The 23,391-nt window shown below is 42.0% G+C and overlaps 3 protein-coding genes across 6 annotated transcripts; 2 read left to right on the plus strand and 1 right to left on the minus strand.

The window, feature by feature from the left end:
• Window positions 1-220: 220 nt before the first annotated feature.
• Window positions 221-4,978, plus strand: LOC125902412 (midnolin-like). Its single transcript, XM_049598730.1, has 7 exons — window positions 221-667; window positions 751-838; window positions 930-992; window positions 1,996-2,517; window positions 2,663-2,771; window positions 3,717-3,965; window positions 4,304-4,978. The coding sequence occupies exons 1-7, from the start codon at window positions 432-434 to the stop codon at window positions 4,465-4,467; spliced, it is 1,431 nt and encodes a 476-aa protein (XP_049454687.1). The 5' UTR covers window positions 221-431; the 3' UTR covers window positions 4,468-4,978.
• A 3,737-nt stretch (window positions 4,979-8,715) lies between these two features.
• Window positions 8,716-14,079, plus strand: cirbpa (cold inducible RNA binding protein a). Of its 4 annotated transcripts, XR_007451093.1 has the most exons (8): window positions 8,716-8,853; window positions 9,587-9,698; window positions 9,830-9,936; window positions 10,429-10,564; window positions 10,644-10,779; window positions 10,875-10,933; window positions 13,511-13,597; window positions 13,703-14,079. XR_007451093.1 is itself a non-coding variant. In XM_049598732.1 (7 exons), the coding sequence occupies exons 2-7, from the start codon at window positions 9,599-9,601 to the stop codon at window positions 11,495-11,497; spliced, it is 552 nt and encodes a 183-aa protein (XP_049454689.1). In that variant the 5' UTR covers window positions 8,716-8,853; window positions 9,587-9,598; the 3' UTR covers window positions 11,498-12,438. The 4 variants fall into 4 exon arrangements, 3 of the variants coding, with proteins under 3 accessions (XP_049454689.1, XP_049454690.1, XP_049454691.1); XM_049598732.1 differs by lacking the exons at window positions 13,511-13,597; window positions 13,703-14,079 and adding an exon at window positions 11,484-12,438; XM_049598733.1 differs by lacking the exons at window positions 13,511-13,597; window positions 13,703-14,079 and adding an exon at window positions 12,156-12,438.
• Window positions 14,080-15,372: 1,293 nt separating this feature from the next.
• On the minus strand, window positions 15,373-22,844 carry ndufa13 (NADH:ubiquinone oxidoreductase subunit A13). Its single transcript, XM_049598735.1, has 5 exons — window positions 22,699-22,844; window positions 18,036-18,114; window positions 17,871-17,942; window positions 17,688-17,757; window positions 15,373-15,610 (listed from the first exon to the last, which is right to left on the minus strand). Exons 1-5 carry the CDS (start codon window positions 22,790-22,792, stop codon window positions 15,491-15,493), a joined length of 435 nt encoding a protein of 144 aa, XP_049454692.1. The 5' UTR covers window positions 22,793-22,844; the 3' UTR covers window positions 15,373-15,490.
• Window positions 22,845-23,391: the final 547 nt, after the last annotated feature.

The raw sequence follows: 23,391 nt of genomic DNA on the forward strand, positions 1-23,391 counted from the left end.
TGACATCCTGTAGATTACAACATGTAGTGCTCTGCAGATTGCATCATTTATGAATGGTGAGTGGGGCACAAAGCAGGGAGGAGCCATTTTGAGAAGCAGGTGTTTCTGATTGGACGGTGCAGGCGGACTGGGCTCGGGGCTCTCGCTGATTGGCTGTGTGTGTGAATGGGGCGGGGCTTTCGCTGAGAGGGTTGGGGTGTTTTACGCTCGGTCGGTGAAGTAGTGCTGCGTCTGTCACAGCCAGAAAGAGGAGCTGTCACGGGCTTCTGTGGTTAAACCGTGCGGTAATTTAGTCTTTTAAATGTTGAAAGCTGCTTCACGTTGTCCGCTGAGGAATGAGGAGCAAGACTGAGAAGAAAAACACTGTCGCATCTTTCTCATTTTAACCGAGCGACTAGAGTCTGGTTTAAATTTCACAGTAGATCAGCTGAATGGAGCAGCAGCAGCAGCAGCGGGGCCTCTGTAGCTTCACACCGGGCGAGCGGGCAGGCTGCGGGGCTGCGGTCTCCACCGGTCAGGCCACCATGCGTTTATCCATCACCTCGACCACCGGCAGCCCGGTGGAGCTCACTGTCCCCAGAGGAGAGACTGTGGAGGGACTGAGAACACACATCTCCCACAAACTCAGGCTGCAAACAGACAGAATCGTCCTCCTGTACAGAGACAGGTGAGCTCCCTGAGACTCAAACACACTTCATCTTTAGTGTAATTTAGTAAATGTATTCTGAGTGTATTATGTGCATGTGGCAGGCAGCTGACTGCAGGCAAACTGGTGGACCTGGGTGTAGCAGATGGGAGCAAGCTGACCCTGGTCCCTGCTATTGAAGCTGGTTTAGTGGTGAGTGAGCTGATGTACATCTAACACTGGGGAGAATGAGATTTAATCACACTTCATGTGGAGATGACATGTTCTATTTTTACCGCCACAGTGCTCCACTGCCAGAGCAGGGAGGACAATGATGGACGTCTTGGAAAGTTTAACAGAAGTCCAGGTAGGTTTAATGTCTTAAGTGTAATGAAATGGACACTTGTTGAATGCATGAATTGGTGAGGGGAAATATCTTGTAAAAATGTTAAACTACGCACTGGTATGTGTTTCCCACTCATTTTGTGGAGTAGGATATAACACATCATCTCACAGCATAGCCCCAGAACCTCACTTTGGTGTCTGTGCAGTGCCGGACATAGCACATTAGGTGCCACTTGCCCCCCCAGCCCTCCACCCCAACATGTAATCTTGTAATCTGTGTAATATAATCTTTAGGGCTGTCAAACAATTAAGAAAAAATAAAATTAATCACATGCTCTGTGATTAATTAATCTAATGAATTTTGGCAAATGTGTTGTATTAAAGCTGCTTGATTTTGGACACACTTGTCCCCCTGTCCTCACTGAAACTGATCTGCAGTCCATTGCAAACCATTTTGTAAGGGAGTTAGTCAGTCACAGGTAGACTCACTCAGTTTGCGTCTGAACACCTGGTTGATTGTGACTTAACGAGGCTGTATGCTAGCACTATCATCAGAGACTGTGCTAGCTGCTAAATGTTTTACATTGAGGTAGGCAGCTAACAGTGGTAGTCCATTGACAGCTCTAAACAATGGAAACAGTGCTGACAGAGCTAATGGTCTTAACCAGGGGGAACCGGAAGGTGGGCGCTATGTTGCTGTGGCTACATTCCCCAAGGCAGCAGTAACCGCTGTATTAGCGCATTGCAAAGTGGCGGCGATGGGCTAGCAAGTGGGATACACACATGTACTAGCATGAACGCACAGCCAGACCATCTCACCACAACAAACCACAGTGAGGCTCAGATTACAACACACACACACACACACACACACACACACACACACACACACACACACAGCGTGACCATGAGGACTCCATCACTCCAGTGTATCTTTTCATAGCTGTAAGTTAATGCTCTGAATGTCGCATCCTTTAAGGAATGTAAATTTAATTCTGAGCGTGTCTTTCCTGACTATCCTGCAGATCAGTGACTTCCTGTCTGGGCGCTCGCCTCTCACCATTAACCTGGGAATTGGTGCCCACATGATGTATGTGCAGCTCCAGCTGTCCGCACAGAACGTGGCGGCGTTGCAGCAGCACCAGGAGCTGAGAGCTGGGAGCAGCAGCGAGCTTCAAACCAGTCTGCCCCCTGCTACCAGGATGAGCCACCCTGACTCCAGGGGATCCACCATTTCCCAAACCTCTACTCCAGCCCCGGACTCATCGGACTGCACACCCTCGATCCGACTGAGCGCTCAAAAGCACAAAACTTCCTTCAACTCAACAGCTTCCACCACCCACTCACACACCTCTGCCCCTCCACACCGACCCCGTCCTCCCCACTCTACGAACACGTCCTCTCCTGTTCTTTCGCCCCCTTCCTTTCCTTCTGGTTGTCCACATCCCAGCTCTCCACCACCAGCAGCCACACCAGTCTGTTCAGCTGCTCCCACCGGCGCCATTCCTGGTCCCCGGAGTCCAGCACCAGCTTCAACCTTCAAAGAGGTTAGCATCACATATTCTACTGCTGTGTTAGTGACTGTATTAGTAACATCACCTGCATAACAAGATTAGAGTTCAACTTGTCCAGTTTTAGCACTTCTATGAGCTTTTATTCCTCTTGAATAATCTTTTCCTTCTTGTTTTACAGAGTAATGTTCATACCTCGTCGTCTACTGCAGGGCTGTGCAAGAAGCCAGGAGCGGTCATAGAGAGTTTTGTGAGCCACTCGCCAGGCATCTTCTCTGGGACTTTTTCTGGTGAGTGTGTGAGCAGCAGAGGCCTGGAGACTAACATAACACAACCAGAATACACTACTTTTCACAAAGAGCTTTAAGATAGATAGATAGATGGATAGATAGATAGATAGATAGACAGATAGATATCTGTTTATATTTACATATGGAGCAGGTCCTCTCTTGTTTCTACAGTAGCTCCAGGGTCTGTATTGGGCCATGTGCATTTTTGTGTCAGCCACTGTAGTTCTCCTACATCCTTGGCACATAGGAGACGTTTCAGTTCTGCAACCGCACCGCCAAGCCACCGCTAAATTCTACGCACTAGACCCATAAGGGGAAATTGTGGTATTACAGTGGCCAAGTCACAAGTAACTGCACGGAGGACCGGTCTTTAAAGGGACAGTAATCGGCCGTAGAGATGTCTGCCTTCTCCCAAATATAACTGAACTAGATTCCACTCGGCTTGTGGTGCTCAAAGCAATGTTTCCTCCCAGAGATCATGACCCGGTTACTCAAGATAATCCACAGACCTTGTTGCGAACATTTTTATGTCAGAACTGTGTTCTCACAACCAAACTACACCTGCTAACCATGTCAGTGGTTGTAATGAATGACAGCAATGAACAGTTATTTTTATTTTTGATGAATCTGCGGATCATTTTCTCAATTAGCTGATAATTCATTTTGTTTATGAAATGTCAGAAAATAGTAAAATGCCTATTACAACTTTGCATAGCCTAAGTGGACGTGTCCTGGTTGCTTGTTTTATTCAACCATCAGTCCAAAACTCAAAGATGCTCAGTTAATTTTTTGCTTTAAAAAAATTATTTAAACCATTTACCGATTATAAAAGTAGCTGGTTTTAAAATAGGTCTCAAATTTTATTGTTGCAGCTCTAATGGCTATTGTCTCAGTTTGTAGTTCTTCCCTCTCTCATTTCCCCCCACTCTCTTCTTATTCCATCAGGCACTCTGGCCCCCTGCAGTCAGAGCGCCATCAGCCATCCTCGACGTGGCATTAGCATCATTCTCCAGATCCTCAACGACCTCCTCAGAGCCGCCTACCACCACCAGGGGGCTCAGCCTACCCCTCCCCATCTCCACTGTCCTGACTCGAACCCTGCAGCCAGCCCACTGCTCACACCAGAGGAGCTGAACAAAGCACAAAGCAAAACTCTTGCGACCCAGAGGCCAGAAAACCTCAGTAAAACTCCAGGTGAACGCATAATATTAGCACTTCAGGGGCAGATGGCATGTGTGGAAGGGGTTTGTGCCTGCTACTCTATGTCCTTTCCTTTATTACATCTGGCATGTGTTTCCATTACTTTGCTTTCTCTTTTGATTTAATCTCACTTTTCCTGTTATCTTGTTTTTCTGGAGTTTCCTGTTTACTAAGACCTTTTGACCGACAATTATAAACTGCATTTCCCATGTGCACTTGCACGAAAAAATCATAAATACGTTGCTTACAACAGAGTTATTAACGACAGAACACAACAAACATTTCACTGTGTGTCGTGTCTAATAAGTTGTTATTCCTCCCCTCTCCTGCAGGTGAGGACAGTCCCCCCATCTGCTCATCCACACAGGAAAATCAAACTTTACACTGTAAGCTAGAGCGCCTGCAGTTTTTGATGCATCAGAGGCGTCTTCGCAGGCGGACTCGCAGGAACTCCCAAACTTCTCACCCCTACCAGCAGCATCACCATCGTCCCTAGTGTCGTGGACACAAAAGATCCGCTCACTGTGACAGCAGTGGCAGCTGTCTGGTGAACAGAAGGAACCATTGTGGAAACCAAAGCTGACCTCTGAACTGCAGAGTGAACTCAGGGCCACTGAAGGTGTCTGAGACGGAGATGTTTTGTTGCTATTGTAGCACTATTTCTGAAGAATGTAAGCTGAAAACGTCAGAGCAGTCTGATTCCTGTGGCTGTCACTGTGCTGAGCATGTTATTACATCTGTCCTTCAGTGACATTGGCTCTCATTTATGTAGCAGAAGGTTCCAATGTACATTTTCATGTTATACATCTTGTTGTGTTGTACAAAGATCTCTTACCGTATGTTTCTGTATTCCAATGCCTTAAATGTACATGTCTTGAATGTAAACCGTATGTTTTGTTCTGTGCAGAGGATGTTCCTCTAAAATATTTAACTTATGCAATATTAAAGTGTAAAAACAAGGAAGAGAAAAAGAATAAAGGGAAACGTTATGAGTCATTCTTCATCTTAAAAACTTCAAGCATGGACTTTAGGTATGGCCATGGGTGATCTGATGAGGAATCTTCATCTCCTTCTGCTGCTGTAGCCATAGTAACACTGCATAAGTACAATAATTGTCTTTCAAATGTAGTGGAGTCAAAGTAATATGTTTCCAAGAAAAAAAGTGCTCAAGTTAAGTACAGAGAGCCAGAAACTGTACTTAAATACAGCACTTAATTAAAAAAAATAAACCACTGTAAATAACAAACAGTCCCTTATCCCACCACTACACCACTGATTGTGACGACATGATCAGTGTTACTCACTTCACCAGCCAGTGGTTTAAATGTCTTGGCTGATTGGTGTACACTGGTCACTGAAGATTCTCAGTCATCCAGGTCATGGTAATCCTAAGTGCTATATCGTAGGCTACTAGACTTGTTTACGTTTCTTGAAGACGTTTCGCCTCTCATCCAAGAAGCTTCTTCAGTTCTAAATGAAACAGAGGAGGGTGGCTTACGACACCACTTATCACCCACCTACTGTACAATGCAGTCTTGGGATCCCTCCCCAGACGACTTCACACCCATTCATCCCTGACCCTAACAACTCACATGGTGCCAGGAGGGTCAACGAATCACATTGTGACCTCAACGACTCTGAAACTAAGAGCTCACATGTGGCCCCTACGACTCTGCAAGGGTTGACACCCATACAGGGTCCAAAGCCTACAACTTCGTACCAGTTATTTAGAACTAAAGAAGCTTCTTGGATGAGAGACGAAACGTCTTCAAGAAACGCAAGCAAGTCCAGTTGCCTACGATATAGCATTTAGGATTGGCTTACACCAAAACACACACCCATTTGTTCTCTCTCTTAATATTTAAACATTCAGATCCAAAATGAGTATATAATATATGACATTAATAATATTCTAATTCACTGGCACCTCTTAGAAAGGAAAAAACAAGTAGTCAAAGTTGTCCTCCTAAGATGAGATAAAACTTTATTAATCCCACACTTGGGAAATTCACGTCACAGCAGCTCAAAGCACAGACAGAAAAAGGAGGGTGGCTATGTTACTTGAATAAAAGAAAATTAAAGATTAAAAAATATAAAATATGTGTTTACAGTATATGAATATATGTAGCCTACATATAGACAAAAATATACATATATATATATATAAAAAGTAAGGCACTAAATTGAATTACTGTACACACAAGACTATTTACAATATATACACAGTATAATACAGATTTACTACCTAAATAGTGAATAAGAGTTTGTTTTTTTTAAAGGCACATTGCTTATAATATAAAAGAGGTACCTATGAAGTACCAGGGCCGATTAACATAATGTGACGAAATCCGCATATTGACCAGTCCACAGTGGTTATTGAACAAGTCCTGGATCTTTAACAGGGTTTTTGGGCTCTTGAGAGTTGGTATATCATATCCATACATACACTGAACAAAAATATAAACGCAACACTTTTGTTTTTGCTCCCATTTTTCATGAGCTGAACTCAAAGATCTAAAACATTTTCTATACATACAAAAGACCATTTCTCACAAATATTGTTCACAAATCTGTCTAAATCTGTGTTAGTGAGCACTTCTCCTTTGCCGAGATAATCCATCCCATCTCACAGGTGTGGCATATCAAGATGCTGATTAGACAGCATGAATATTGCACAGGTGTGCCTTAGGCTGGCCACAATGAAAGGCCACTCTGAAATGTTCAGTTTTATCACACAGCACAATGCCACAGATGTCGCAAGTTCTGAGGGAGCGTGCAGTTGGCATGCTGACTGCAGGAATGTCCACCAGAGCTGTTGCCCATGAACTGAATGTTCATTTCTCTACCATAAGCCATCTCCAAAGACGTTTCAGACAATTTGGCAGTACATCCAAGCGGCCTCACAACCGCAGACCACGTGTAACCACACCGCCCAGGACCTCCACATCCAGCATGTTCACCTCCAAGATCGTCTGAGACCAGCCACCCGGACAGCTGCTGCAACAATCAGTTTGCATAACCAAAGAATTTCTGCACAAACTGTCAGAAACCGTCTCAGGGAAGCTCATCTGCATGCTTGTCATCCTCATCGGGGTCTCGACCTGACTGCAGTTCGTCGTCGTAACCGACTTGAGTGGGCAAATGCTCACATTTGATGGCGTCTGGCATGTTGGAGAGGTGTTCTCTTCACGGATGAATCCCGGTTTTCACTGTTCAGGGCAGATGGCAGACAGCGTGTGTGGCGTCGTGTGGGTGAGTGGTTTGCTGATGTCAACGTTGTGGATCGAGTGGCCCATGGTGGTGGTGGGGTTGTGGTATGGGCAGGCGTATGTTATGGACAACGAACACAGGTGCATTTTATTGATGGCATTTTGAATGCACAGAGATACCGTGACGAGATCCTGAGGCCCATTGTTGTGCCATTCATCCACGACCATCACCTCATGTTGCAGCATGATAATGCACGGCCCCATGTTGCAAGGATCTGTACACAATTCCTGGAAGCTGAAAACATCCCAGTTCTTGCATGGCCAGCATACTCACCGGACATGTCACCCATTGAGCATGTTTGGGATGCTCTGGATTGGCGTATACGACAGCGTGTTCCAGTTCCTGCCAATATCCAGCAACTTGGCACAGCCATTGAAGAGGAGTGGACCAACATTCCACAGGCCACAATCAACAACCTGATCAACTCTATGTGAAGGAGATGTGTTGCACTGTGTGAGGCAAATGGTGGTCACACCAGATACTGACTGGTTTTCTGACCCCCAGACGCCGCCAGTAAAGCAAAACTGCACATTTTAGAGTGGCCTTTTATTGTGGCCAGCCTAAGGCACACCTGTGCAATAATCATGCTGTCTAATCAGCATCTTGGTATGCCACACCTGTGAGGTGGGATGGATGGGATGGATGATCTCTGATCAAGAAGGCCAGCTCTGTTGTGGGATGCTCTCTGGACTCTGTGCAGCCAAGCTGTCATCCCTGAGGACGAATGACTCCCACCCCCTGCAGGAGGAGATAAAAGCTCTGGAGAGCTCCTTCAGCGATAGACTGATTCACCCAAAGTGTGTGAAGGAACGCTATCGCAGGTCCTTCCTGCCTGCTGCTGTCAGGCTACATAACCAGCACTGCTCACAGTAGACTGCACCATGGACACTTTATTGACACTTTATGGACACTTTATGGACACCACAGCTGTCTGCTGTTTTGCAAATACAATCACTTGCACTAGATGTGTTCCCTTTATCCACTGCTCATTTTCATTCACTGCTGCTCATTATTATCCACTTCCTATTATTTTCATTATTATTATTATTGTTATTGTTATTTATCGCTGACTCTTGGATTTTTGTACTTATTTGCATGCCTAGTTATTTAAGTTTTTTAAGTCTAATTTTGAAATCTTTAATCTTACTCTTTTTCCTTGACTGCTGTAACACTGGAATTTCCCAATTATGGGATCAATAAAGGTGTATCTTATCTTATCTTATCTTATCTTATCTTATTATCTTGGCAAAGGAGAAGTACTCACTAACACAGATTTAGACAGATTTGTGGACAATATTTGTGAGAAATGGTCTTTTGTGTATATAGAAAGTGTTTTAGATGTTTGAGTTCAGCTCATGAAAAATGGGAGCAAAAACAAAAGTGTTGGGTTTATATTTTTGTTCAGTGTAAGTCAATAGAATGGACAAGAGCGACCATGGTGTTACAGTAACAGTACACGTGGTGGCGCTGTGGACTCACCATGTCTCTCTGTGACCGTTCATAAAGCAAAAGAAGAAGACGTCACCGCGGTAAAAAGCGTAGCGCTCCTTCTTCACTCCCTCATTCGACCTGCAGCTCCGCGTGTCAGCTTCAGACTCCTGCCAGTGAAGAGGTAATTATTTTCAATACTGTTTTTCATTGTCTTTAATGGTTTATGTTGTTTGAAATACACGTGTTCGCTTACATCTGTATTTACAAGGCATTTTCAACATGTTTGCTGTTTTCCTGACTTTACATTTTTAATGCTACCCTTTAAAAATCAAGTCGCGAACACAATAATGAAACCGTTATACAATGAATTGCATTGTGTTTCTGTTACGATGGAAAAACGTTTAAAACAGAGTGGAGTTTAGCATTGTTGCATTTGTGTATCGTAACAGTTACCGTTATGTAACCAAGATTAAAAGGCACTCAGTCGCGTATGGAGCTGTTGTCGATGTCGATCAGCGAAACAAAAGTGAGCCGAATGAGCTCGGTGCTACAAAATGGCGCCGAAAAGAAAAATGCTAGCTACCTAATCCGTTAGCTAACGGTACCACGTTTGTAGGCCCCAGGCCATAGCTCGATTTGTGTCGACCATTGGCGGCAGTTTGTTGTAAATACATGCAGAAAACACACTTATAACAAAATACCGAGATGTTTCTAAGTTTACGTCTGATTAATTGCATCGCTGAACCACGCGGGGGAGGGGAAACGGTTTTGATCAAAAATAACCATACGCAGGTTGTGATGGCCGCTGACCTACTTTTCGTGTTGCGTGTGCGGACGGTATTTGTTGTTTGTTAACGGGGGCTGTTTTCCGGATGGAATTGTTAATTATTTTTTCTGGTTTTGTTTGTTCCTAGCTATATAAAAAGATGTCGGACGAGGGTAAATTATTCATCGGAGGACTGAGCTTTGAGACCAACGAGGAGTCTCTTGCCGCGGCCTTCGGCAAATATGGAACCATCGAAAAGGGTAAGTCCCTGAACGCATCTGCGTAATTTCGGGGGGCTATAAATTATTGATGTCCTCACACTGATTGTTTTAACCTCTGGAAATGTTTGTAATAAAATTAACTGTTGGCTTTTTTTTTTGTCCTCCACCAGTGGACGTGATCAGAGACAAAGAGACGGGGAGGTCTCGCGGTTTCGGCTTTGTGAAATACGACAACTCCGACGACGCTAAAGACGCACTGGAGGGCATGAACGGCAAGGTAAATCAAAACACGATAAAACATAATTTCGTTTTATTTGAACACTTACGTTTCTAATTTATACCGAAATTGTTCATTTTAATCCATTGCATAAACATTAGGTATTCACATGTGCTCGTCTGTGCACATTAGTATGTATTTGTCCAGGGTGTCTGCAGGTCCTTAAGTCCACTAAATGGTCTTTAACTAGAATTTAAGGGCTTAGTTGCTACATTTCATCTAAATTCATTTATCCTTTTTTTTATTTCTTTTTTTGGAATCGTTAATTGTAGACACCCTGTCATTTTAGTTAGTCCATATTATGTTAAAAGAAGTGGCATATTAATGTTTTGCCTCGGTTTCAATTCTTTCTCTTTAAATTGGCAAGGACTGTATGCACAGGCTAGGTGATCCTTAACCCTCAACCCTTATGATAACTAAGCCATTGTGAGAATCATGTCTGTAAAAGTAAATAACAATGTGGTGTTTTTTTTTTTTTTTTTTTTTTGGAAGACTCTGGATGGACGGGCGATCCGTGTGGATGAAGCAGGCAAGGGAGGGCGGTCCAACAGAGGGTTTGGGTCAGGCCCAAGAGGACAGCGAGGTGGATTCGGCGGGCGTGGGAGAGGTGGACGAGGTTACTCCAGAGGTGGACACTAGTGTCTGCGTTTGCACCATTCCACTGCTTCATATAAATATTTTGCTAAATAATATCTTTGTTGTCTCAGGAGGTGGATACAACGGAGAGAGGAGTTATGACAGGGGTTATGGCGAGAGAAGCTTCGGTAATGAGGGCAGGTTTGGCGGCGGTGGCGGCGGCCAGTACAGGAATAGCGGTGGCTACTCCAACTACAGAGAAAATAGGTAAGGATTTGTGAAGCCACATACAGGACTCCCTGACAATGTTGCTTGCGCGAAATGTGATGCAATTATATTAAATCTTGTTGCACTCTTTCCAGGGGTCAGGGTGGATATAGTGAGCGCTCTGGATCCTACCGAGATGGATACGACAGCTATGGTAAGCATGAATGATATGCATTTGTACTGTGTATGTAGACTTATGTTGGGGCTGTCATTTTCAAATTTTTTAAAAGACATCTAATAAAACTTGCATTCAGATTTTAATGACTTAAAATGCGTTAAACAGACATACCAAAGTACTTGTAACATTACATCTGATTCAGTTAGACATATTGTTGTTTGTGGTACATGTCACACTAGACGTCATACATTAAATTAGAAGAACTTTACAGCCCCAACATACAAAGACTTGTATAATGTATGTCCCTCAGTTTTGTCCCAGAGCCCAACTTGATGCCTCTTTATGCGGTTTCCAAATTTTGCTCCCCCCTCCCCCAGTCCCACTCTGATTAAAGAGGCTGGCAAAACTATTTTAAACAAATGTAACTTAATCTGATGTTGCTTATGTCTCCAGCGGATGGAGCCCCTTGTGCAAAAAAAAAAGAGGGAGGGTTTATGGACTGTCTGGTGGGTTGAGGGGGATGTTGTGAAACTCCAGTGTTGGAACTTTCAGTGTCTTTACCTGTGTGCCCACTTCTTATCCTCAGCTACACACGAGTAAACATCTCCCTGATTCAAGATCATCACTTGGCTGGCTGTATTTCAAAGATGCGCTCCTCAAGAAAAATGTCCACGTGTTATTGCTGACCTTAGTTTTTGTAGTTCTGTTGTAGTAGCTCAAGCATCTTCAAAAAATGTAGCCCTGAGTTTTGGTCATTCCTTAACAAACCATGTTACAAATTATAGTTCAAGACTCTTACCTTGCTGATTGGGCATCTTTATTCCTCAAAGGTCGTTTGTTAACTAAAAAGGCATCTGTGTAATCTGATGAGTACTGTCAAGTCCCACTTTGGGGATTGAACAACGGCTCTCCACATGGCTTTTCGTTGAACAGCTACTACCATCGCTGTAGACTTTTTATCCAGCACGTTAAAGTGTTTCCTGAATTTTTGATTCCTTTAGTTTTTTTTTTTTTTCTTTTATACTGAAATATCCGATGGGGCTTGTTTTGTTGTTTTTTTTTCTTTACTTATTTCCCCTCTCAGTCTCTGTGGCCGACCTACCTCTTGCCAGGTTTTAAACTGAGTGAGGAAAGAGATCCAGTTACTCTTAAAACAGACTTTTGGGGGATTTAATGCTAAATTCCTTTTACTAGTAAAAACTTAGTCTAGCTGAGGCTCCTGTATGTTCAATTTCCCAAAAGAGTGAATTCCTTTCAGACTGGTGAACTACACATCCGAAGTGGCCGGCTGTTCATGAAGTTGCAAATTGCAGCATGCTACAGTCTGTCCAAGGTATCTTCTGTGCTCTGCTCAACATCTGCATTTTCAATGTGCTGTAAAATGGACTAATCTTGTTTAAGTGATCGAAAAATGTAACTTCGTTTCCCCAAAGTAATATCTCAACCGGGAACAGTTTTGTACTTTATGTTCTTTGTATGATCGTTTTTTTTCTTTGTCAGTTTGGCTTCATGGAGCCTATTAAACAGACTGTGGAAAATAATCTTGATTCTTTTGCCTTTCAAAATTACCGCATGGGGGATTTAAGCTGAGAGCTGTAGGCTCATATGTTACTGTAATGCTGCGTGAGAACCACGTCAACTGCTCGAAGCACTGAGATCACACATAGATTTCTGTGGTGGGCAATTATAAATTGGCAGTTTAGTCTAAGATAGCCTGATAAAACAATGGAGGAATAAGCTGTAATTGGGTGTAGTTTAAAGTCCACTTCCAGTCCACAAGCTGCCCTCTAATCTAAGATTTCAGAATTAAAGATGGTTTTTGGCCCAGTGTGATGTACATGTCTAAAAACCATCAACTAGCCAGATGTGTCAGGCATCTTTTTAGTGTATTGAGCTCCAGCCTGTAGTGTCATTTGACTAATGAATCCCTAAAGTGGCACATGGTCATGCTGGGAAAACAACAGCCGGTGTCTGGTCATGTTAATGCTTCATTACGTTCAAGAGGTCAGCTACTTCAAAAACCAACAAGTCCTTGGAGAGTGAAGTGTTGCGCCTTCCAACAAGTGCTCATCAGAGATGAAAGCTGCTCTCTTGCCTAGGTCATATGTGGAGAAAGTAGGCCAATGCACGTGAGGTAAAAATCTCCTTTTGCTTTGCTCACATCCTTCAAACTCAGTTCTCATTGTTTCCATGAATACCTTCAAGTTAGTCGTTGTTTTTAGTCCCCTGCTTCAGATGTCGCCTACAACATGCCATGGCCTCTTCCCCGATTGGAAAGTTCATTGAGAAAATGTTTCTGTGAAGCTCGTCTGGATTGTAGTACTCCACTTCCTGAGTCCACCAAAAAAAAAGCATTGGCCTCTAAGTCATGGGTAGTATTGTGCTCAGTCCACTTCTGTTCACTGCATTAGTCCTCAAATTTGCTCCAGTAATGTCCCACAGCAGTCCTAATTGATGTGTAAGGTGTCTAGACTGTACTCAGTTTTTCTTTGTACCCTTACATATGAATAAGCGGTGAGTTTCAGACTCAAATAGTGTTGCATGCATTTTGTGATTGACTTGTGTCAGATGTTGTTTTCCAGGTTTAACCCACCTCTTTATCTTTTTCTTTAGACTGAACTGGCTGTCTGAGGCGTCGGTTGATCTCACAGCTTAAGTATCCGGCTTTAGATGGCAGATGGGCGCAGATCCAGTGCTCAGGTAAACTCTTATGTAATTATTACAAAACAATGTCGCCTACATGTTTCGTTAACTGGTGCAGTCAAAATTCGCCCAGCTGATTACAATCTCACTGCCTTGTTTCAGGTCCAACGTGGCGCAGCTGTAAGCAGTGGCTACATGGGAGGAACCTGCCACGATCCTGCCAAGTAAAAGTTCATGGCCTTTGAATATCAAACATTAACTTGCCTGTAAAGCATATTTCAAATGTAAGGGCCACAGTATTCAAAGGTCCCAGAGAGGAGGAAAAAACAGGCAAAATGAGAGCTGCACAACCGTGACTGAACATTTCTTGACTGTTCTCTTGTTTGAATGTGACAAGATGTCCTTTTCAAGCAATGGGCCCACATCAAGTGTGTAGCACTGTTAATCATTTTAATGTCATTCAGTTGACACTTCAGTACTACTCTGCTGATTTATCTGTTTGAATTGCAATTTCAAAAATAAAATTTCAGCAATCATAACCCACGTGTTTTTGTTTTTTTTTACTTTTATAATTGTCAGAATATGTGACTTGGGTAATAATTGTTCATGTCTTTAATGCTATTTAATTATTTGGGAATGTTACAAAGTGTTTCACAGATAAAAACAAGGTTGAAGATGTAACGGTGCTTTTAAAACTTCAGTGTGCCTGCTTTGAAACATTTTCAGACACTTACCTCCGGACCAGTGCAAAACACTTAAAAAAACAAACAAAAAAAAGCCTACATTGAGGTTCAATACCAGTTTTGGGGTACTGATACTTGAGATACTAAGGATTAATCTGAAAACTGTTGGATGTGTAAAAGGTGGTTGTAAATTTATAATACAGGCTGGTTTCCTTTGGCACATCTGGCACTTGTGGAGGTCTTTGTAAATTTGAAAGAGAGACACTGGACTTTTCAACATCTTGTTAGTGTATCTGTCAGCCAAAATACAATGTTGATGCATAGTGGATCATGTTGAAGTACTGTTAATATACAGTCTATTTGGGGTAATGGTGTAGAAATAGGGAGCATTCATATACCTATTTGGAAATTGACTGCCATCAAAGCATTCATGTCACCCTTAGAAACATTGTGAAAAACACTTGCGTGCCACATTTCAAATGTTCAGTATCCATCACTAAATTCATTGCAACCAATTTTTCATCATCCCATAATACCTCTAAGCAAAATTACCTTGTATATTTTTCTGAAAAGCCCCTTTATGTGTAATATATAATTACTGCATCCCTATTCCTGACCGTTCATGTTAACAGCATTTTAATACAGCTGGTCAAGGTGGAGCTTGTTTTGTGTGATGTAATTTTGGATAGTTTGAGTTTCCCAACTGGTCCAGATTTCTTCAGTCATCAGTTCATGGTCCACACAGTTTAATAAGTTCAGCGTCATACTTGTATTTGGTCATGTCATTGAGCTAGTTTGCTTTCTGTCATGTATCTGTCTATTAATCACTCTCCCCAACAGGAAACGGTACTTCAAAATAAAAGCTTGTGCTGGAAATTCACTACTTCAAAAATAAGTGTATTTTTACAACTTGACATGTTTGCGAGTCACTTGCGGTCCATTCAGAACACACCTGCGACCCACCAGTTGGGAACCACTGTTACAAGCTCTTTTGTTACAGATGAAAATGTGAACCTGAAAAGTATCTACTAACCATAAACACTATAGCATAAGATGCAACTCTAAAAGTATAAATGTACGTTCAACCACTGGGAGGTAGATGAGCTGTGACATTCAATCCAAAGTGAAACAAAGCCAGAAAAACCAGGATGAGGTACAGAAAAAAAATTACTTTAATATTGAACATTTACAAGCTGAATTGAGCGGGGGCTCAGGTCCACGTGGTGCCGGCTGTGGAAGGTGGTGGAGCTCGGGACGACGTATTTATTTAGACGTACGACAAGAAGCCGTAACGCTTGTGCAGGAGCTCTTCGCGGGGCCGGAGGTTGAACAGCTCCTCTGTCAGAGGGGCGACCCAGCGGTCTGTGTGGAAGGTGCTCTCACCGACCTGCACGGGTGTTAACGAGACAAACGGTTCTTATCAGTACAAAGACAAATGGTGTTGACCAGCATCTGGATCTGATATTTAACTTGAATTATTACTACCAATACATAAAATAGAAATAAGTTCCAAGCGCTCCTGCTGAAATAAAGATTGCATGTGTTATTGCCATTTCAAACTGAGGGGCAGCTTCAGTGTGTAAGGATTGTTTTTATACAGTTATATTCTCCACTCATGGACAAGAAGAGATTATATCGATGGCTAAAGAGTAGTGTTTCAAAATAAATATTGCTACCGTAGAAGTTATCATTTTACAGATTTTAATGCACTCTTATGGCTTCTATCCTGTTTTTTAACATCAGCTGAATCCTAATTTTCAACAGCTCATAGTAAACTATTATGAATTGTTGCGATGTGGTGACTCAAACCTACACTCTTCAGTAAAAGTGGGTTGAAAATGTTCGGATCAGTGCTTTTTGATAATGAGACACGAAATAAACATCCATCAGCCACAATATTAAAACCACTGACAGATGAAGTGAATAACTAATCATCTTGTTACAATGCGATGCTCTGATGGGAGTCTTTGAGTCCTGGGATTCATGTGGATGCCACTAACATGCTTCACCCACCCAAACACAGCTGCAGACCACTACACCCCCTCATAGCAACGGCACTCCCTGATGGAGAAAAATGAGCCATGCCACAGCTCAAAACACTCAAGGCCTCCACCTGGTCTCCAAACACCCCAGATCCCAATCTGATCGAGCATCTATGGGACACTCCCGCACTACTCACAACTGCCAACACTCAAAGGATCAGCTGCCAACGACCCAGTGCCAAGACACTAAAGCAGAGTCAAGTGCGATCCATGGAGGCCTCACCATGGATCAGGGACACCTCTTGGCTACCAGCACGCCCCATGGATGCTCAATCAGACTGGGATCTGGAGAATTTAGAGGTCAAATTGGCACCTTGAGCTCTTTGTCACGTTCCTTGGGCCATTCCTGAGCAGTTTTCATGATGTGGCATGGTGCATTGTCCTGCTGGGGGGCCACTTCCACTGGGGAGTACTGTTGCCATGAGGGAGGGTACTTGTTCTGCAACAGTGGTTTATTGGGTTGTGTGTTTCATGTGGCGTCCACATGAATGCCAGGACCTGAGGTTTCCCTGCAGAACACTGTACTATAACAAGACAATCAATGTTAACCACTTCATCCACCAGTGGTTTTAATATAGTGGCTCGTCAGAGTATCTCAGGGTTCCTGTGGATCCTTAAAAATTCTACAAGGCACTGAATTCATTGAGCTATAAATAAGGCCTTAATTGGTATTAAAATGCCTTAAATCAATGTTTCAAAAGTCTAAAAATGCTAAAATGTCAAAATATTTGTCTGCATCTTTCTTTAAAAGTGTTTGCCAAATGTCTGTTGCACTGACATCACCACATCATGATGGTGGAACCGACAACACTCATATTTTGTTTCTGGCCAGGATGCTCAGAGCAGAGGTTACACTATATGCTAGCTAGCTGTCAATGTGCCCTACATGACATGGGGGAGAAATAATTCACTGAGTACTGGCTATTGAATTTTGGCTGTGCATGCACAAGGCAATGCATATAACGCTTGGCGTACCTGATGCAAAAGGTTTTCAAACTCAGCAAGGTTAGAACCGAGAGGAGTGAGAATCTTAAAAAAAAAAAAAAAAAATCGCTGAGAAAATTTTGCCGTATTCACCAGTTCTGTTCTACCCTCATCACCACCATGCCATGTCCTCCTTTTTTCTTAAATTATATTCCAAGTGGCATTAAAAAAGCCTGTAAAAGTCTTAAATCTAACTCGCCATAAGCTGAAGGAACCCTTCATATGCTGTCCTTAAACTTTAGCTCAAAGCTATTAATTCAATTCCACACGAAAATAAAGTTTGCATTTCTAAGTCATTTAAAAAGCTTAAGGGTGCAAATGAGCAATAACATAAGCAATAGCGGGTGCCTACGAGGCTTTTAAGTAAGCCAAAATAAGCGCGTGATAACAGCAAGTGTGTGATGTTGATGTCAGAGTGTAGTCACAGCTTTTCTTTACCTTCCAGCCGGGAACGTCCTTCATGATGACGGCCTCCTCTTCTAGATTTTCCCTCAGCATACGCAAGGCCCTAGACAGAAGGGAAATTCAACTATTTACATAAAGGCTGGAATGAGGGAGTTACAATAATGTTTAAAAACTAAATATGTTCATGTGTGTAGATTTTTTATTTTTTAATGTTACATTCGGTCATGCTCAGCCTGCAGCAGGGGCATCAGAGCTATCCTGGCCTCCATCTCCTCAATCTGCAAACGCCTGCAAGCACAAACACATCATTGTGAATTATTATTCGGTCTCTGACTGTGACCAACATTTAAACCTAAAGCGCAATAACAAAAATCATCCTACTTCCTCTCTCTGTTCCAGCTAAACAGCCTCCAGTAACCGAACACCATGATGCCGATGCCGATGCCAAACATGCTATATCCTGTTGATTAAAGACGTGATTAGAGACAGTTTAAGCAACATTGTTATTTACAACAGATGAATCAAGTTTAAGTTCTCAAGCATGGGCTCTTCCAAGTTTATTCTTTGATGTTACAAAGCTGGAATAAATCAATCTTTAGTTATCTGTATTTAAAAATGGCTGAATAGCTGAGCCTTGGCTTGCACAGAAAGGCATCCAGATACTGGCAATGGATAAAACCAGCCTGTTACAATATTGACACAAACAAAAATATTTTTCTGGCAGTGCAGCTCAGCTACACACCCATTTATTGACAATGCCAGAACCCGATGCACCAGATGAAGTGCTGAAAAGAATATCGGTTGAAGATTATTGACATTCAACCACTGACAACTTTTTGAACCAGGTAATGAATCCAAACAAATTAGGGGTGTAACGGTACACAAAAATCACGGTTCGGTACGTACCTCGGTACACAAGTCACGGTTTGTTTTTTTTTTTTCTCGGTACAGTAATGAAAAAAAAATAGACAGCTATTAAATATCTTTTACTTATTGGTAACCTTATTAAAACATACCACCACAGCAGTTAACTCTTTTTACACAATTTTTGAATGAAACAAATATATATAAAATCCTGCTTTTTCACATTGTTTGAATGAAAATAGAAATATAAAAGTGAAAAATAAAATCCTGTTTTTTAACACATTTTTTGAATGAAAAATATAAATATACATTTCTGCTTTAACAGTTTTACTCAATTAAAATAAAAAGTATAGTGCAGCTGGTCAGCTTTAAAGCCTGCTCAGATTCAGTTTTATTAGAAACTTACTTAGCTTTCCCACTTTGTTAAAGTGCAGTAAACAAAACACGCTTATATCTAAAGTGCAGCTTAAACAATTTTACTCGGCTCCAATGGCGTTGGTTATTTCTTTAGCGCGATGGTCAGGGAAACGCTCTTTCTTTTTAAACGACGACGATATCGTAGTTTGCACCAGATTGCTTTTTCTAGTCGTGCCGGTTAACGTTCAAACTCGGGTGGTGTCGCTTTAGATGCGTTAGCATGTTAGACGTGTTTCCAAGTACATACCCGACCGCTGTTCTGCAGTGTCGGCACACTGCTTTTGTCTTGTCCACTTGTTTATTTCCATCTTCGTATTTTACCCTGAAACCAAAGTAGGGATGCACCGAAATGAAAATCTGTGGCCAAAGCCGAAGCCGAATATTATTAAACGCTTGGCCGAATACCGAATATCATTGTTTAATTTTTCATTAGTTTTTGCAGATGAACCCCCTCCAGATTAGTGTTGTCACGGTACCATTGGATCCCACTGTACGATACCAATGAAAATATCATGGTTCTGAGTAGTATCAGGATACCACAGCGAAAATGAGGCAGATGTGCCTTTTGTCATTTATAAAAAGATAAATCACTTTTCTATAATACATCAATGATATTTCAATGGAATAAATTACTTATTGACTTATTCATACTTCAAAAACAGCATCAATAAGTGATTAACATAGGGGGGATCAGTGCGGTGAGGTTTGTGGGTCGTTACTGCCGGAAAGAGAGAAATGTGAACGGCTTGTTTCTCCTCTGACACATCACATACCTGTGTTCGGCTGGCTCGGCTGTTCAGGTACTTCTGGGCAGTCATGACACCAAAAAGAGGATATTATTGGAGCTGACTTCTCCGTCGCCCGGTAAGCCAATGGCCGCCGTATTTGACAGGAATACATAACTGTCTCTGTCTGTGACCCCCGTTCAACCCACAACCGATGGGATTCGCCTTTCGTTTCTGCTGCTGGTTGAAATCTGTAGGCTGCTCGCACAGCATGCTGAATGATTTACGCCTATTTTGCTCGCTCAAAACTATTTTTAGTCGCAAATGCGAGTGCGGTAACAGGCGGATCGCCACACTGCCGACATTTTATTCCGCCCGTCACCGCACGCTGTTTGATTGCGTTATCAAAACACGCCACTATTATTCAGCCTTGCTTTTAACTTATTCCACCGAATGTGTGGTTTTTTGCAATATTCGGCCGAATATATTCGGTTACCGGTTAACTAGATATTTTAAATGGTTCGGCTCGCAAAAACGGAATTAAAATAAAACAAAATAAAATAAAATAATATCCTGCGCCCAATAATTCGGTACAGGGTCGTGCCGAACCGAAAGTCGCATACCGAAAGGTTCAACACAAATACATGTACCGTTACGGCCCTAAAACAAATAACTTTAAAAAGCTGGTGACAGCTTCTCGTGTGTAGGATTTGCTGTGTTTCGGTTTCAGGCCTCACATTTTCACACTCACGCATGAACTCTGTGGTCTCTACAGTCTACAGCAGAAAAATGCTCCTGTTTACAAAAGTCTTGAATATTTAATGTTTATAAAAATCTAAAATTTAGAACACATACTGTATATTTACCTTTATATTGCTACTACTTTTTATATACTTTAACACATATACATTTCCTACAATCCTGCTTACATTACACTTTATTCATTTTGCTTTTACTGTCTACTTAACAAATGTAATTTTGTACGTGTAATTTGCACTTTATCAGTCTCAGATTCCCTGTTTTTGCTGGTTTTCTTTCCATACATACTTAGCAGGCATGTGGGAGGGAGCCTTAGATAGACTCAGCGACTGCTGTAATTGTTTTGCATATGACAATAAATTACTTCAAACTTAAAGGCTCAGTATGTCAGATTTAGGGATGTATTCTGGTAGATATGGGATATAATATTCATTGCTATGGTTTTATCAGTGTATAATCACCTAACACTAAGAATTTATGTATTTTCATTACCTTAGACTGAGCCATGTAAATCCACATATGGTGTGGGTCCTCTAAAGAATCCATTATGTTGTTTCTACAGTAGTCTTGAACAGACAAATCAAACACTTGGTGCTTCTCAAAGTCAAGCATGCTTTCTTGATAGGATAGGTCCCGCAGATGTAAGGCAAGACTCCTTCCTAGCATTTAATGAACACACATTGTAACATGCTAGTGAATGCCCAGGTGTGCATCACTGCAGAGGCCCCGCCTTCAATTTTGGCAAATCATGTGCAAAGAATTGTGGGTACACACATGCATCCTTGAAGTTCCTTTGAAGGAAGGACTTGGTCCTTGGTAGAATTTGAGAGGCCATTCACATGCTGTGTCTTAAACCGCCTGGAAAACACGTTTAGTGCTACTCTTGTGCCTTTTCTTTGCCAGCTTTTAGGAGCACAGTGGGAGGTTATGTCTGGGTTGCTAAGCAACTGTCACAAGCGCAGCATCATAACCTGTTTACCTGAAATCATGAGTGCACAACTGATCTTCTTACAGGTGCTTTTGAGTGTAGGCCTAATGTCTGTGGGACGGATGTGAAGCTCTGGTAGCGCTGCACTTAAATGATTAACTTCTCCTTCATATCTACCACAGACTGGTATTTACAGAAGAAGGGAATATCTGTTGGCTGTGAGTGTTTGTTCCTCGTCACATGACATGCTGTGAGCGCTGCTGCATTTAAACAATGGATTTGAGGGTGCCGAAAACGCTACAAGTGTACAGCCCCTGAAGGATCCTTGACATTGGAACAGTCGTTCAGCCAGAGTTGATGATATATCCTCCTAAAAAATTCAGCCGTTTCAGGATCCTTCCTTGACTTTGAGAAGCACCAACAGGCTCTAGATAAAGACATTTGCATTTTCACCTTGGCCACCGTAATTCTCATACACGTTGGCACACAAGACATATTTCATGACCTCACCGCTAGATGCCACAAAGTCTTACACACTACACCTTTAAATGTTTGACTGCAGAAGCAATAACCTGCCTCTGACAGGTTTGATCACTGTTAGTGACAAGCCCTGTTCACTAGCTCCAAGATCTAATCCAGCTCTTTGTTGACTTACAGACTGGCTAAGTTACAATTTGATTTTTCTTTCCCTACAACATTTTGTCATTAATATACTTCCATATCGGAGGCAGTGAGTACCAGTGCAGACCTGGTGCGTATCAACTTTGCAAAAAATATCAGTAGAAAAAAGTAATGTGTTCATCTTTGGTCAGCACCAGCACAACATTTGATGGAGCAGATTTGGGTGCAACACCAGTTCCAGCCAAAACAATAAGTTTAACAATAAGTCTCAAGAATATCACGCAACAACTACGTTGTATGCTTTAGTAAAGATGTGGAATTAACTGCATTACATCAAATATAAAGCTAATTCCCCTTTAGAACAAAGTAACATAGTTTGACCGACCCTGTCATAAACAAGGTAACCATGATAGCTAGTTAGCATGTAGCTAACATCACTGCCGACAATTTGTACGAAAATGATGTTTAGCCACTTAAACATTTCCTGACTGCCATGTAATACTGTCAAACGACACATATATTGTTCCATCATATCACAGACACGACTAAGGAGACTCCAAAAACATTAATATTTACATTTTAGTAGATTAGCTTTTGTGTCTAACTGACGCTAACCTGTTAGCATTAGCCTCCGTTTACCTAGTACTAAATGTCATTCAGCCTGTGCGTATTTAACAGCTAGTGCGTGGATTTGCGTGTGTGTCGCTAGCTGTATGTGTAATGTGAGTACCAGAGAGTCCCCGTTTCGGCAGATTTCTCTTATAATCAAACGCAGCATAGCCTCCCGGAGGAGGCATGTCCTGCTTCACCTTGGACCCCGCCATCTTCCTCCGGCTTTCTCCCAAACACGCTGGTGACGTCACTGTAGAACGCTTCTTCTCGCGTGCGGAAAAGCCTGTGTTGCTCTCTACTGCCCCCACATGTCCGGACGACGACTGCTTAATTTTTTTTTTATACATTTTATGGCACTTGACAGTTTATTTTAAAGAAATTTACTACCTTTTATATTATATTAATAAAACCAACTTTCAAGATTTTATGTATGTGAATAAACACCACAGGGTCAAAATACTCGGTTACATTTTAAAGTCCTGCATCTAAAATTCTAAACAGAAGTACAGAAGTATTGCACAGTTGAAAAAAGATGGAAACATCAAAGTGCATGTACCCCGTTTCCAAATTGTACTTGAGCAAATGTAATTAGTTGCATTCTACCACATTCATTTTTATACTTTAATGTTTAAAGGACATGACTACTTGTGAGACAGAGGTTTGCCTTCTGGCAGATACACATCGTCTCATCCGTGCACTGTGTGTTCTTTACTATTTATCTGTGATCTCAGCAACCTGTCTTTCCTGTTTTCACCTCACTTCCCAGCTGTTATCTGATCCACCTTTATGATACATTTTTGCTTACTTAAAT

This window comes from Epinephelus fuscoguttatus, linkage group LG15 (assembly GCF_011397635.1).
Source record: "Epinephelus fuscoguttatus linkage group LG15, E.fuscoguttatus.final_Chr_v1".
Classification (NCBI taxonomy): Eukaryota; Metazoa; Chordata; class Actinopteri; order Perciformes; family Serranidae; genus Epinephelus; species Epinephelus fuscoguttatus.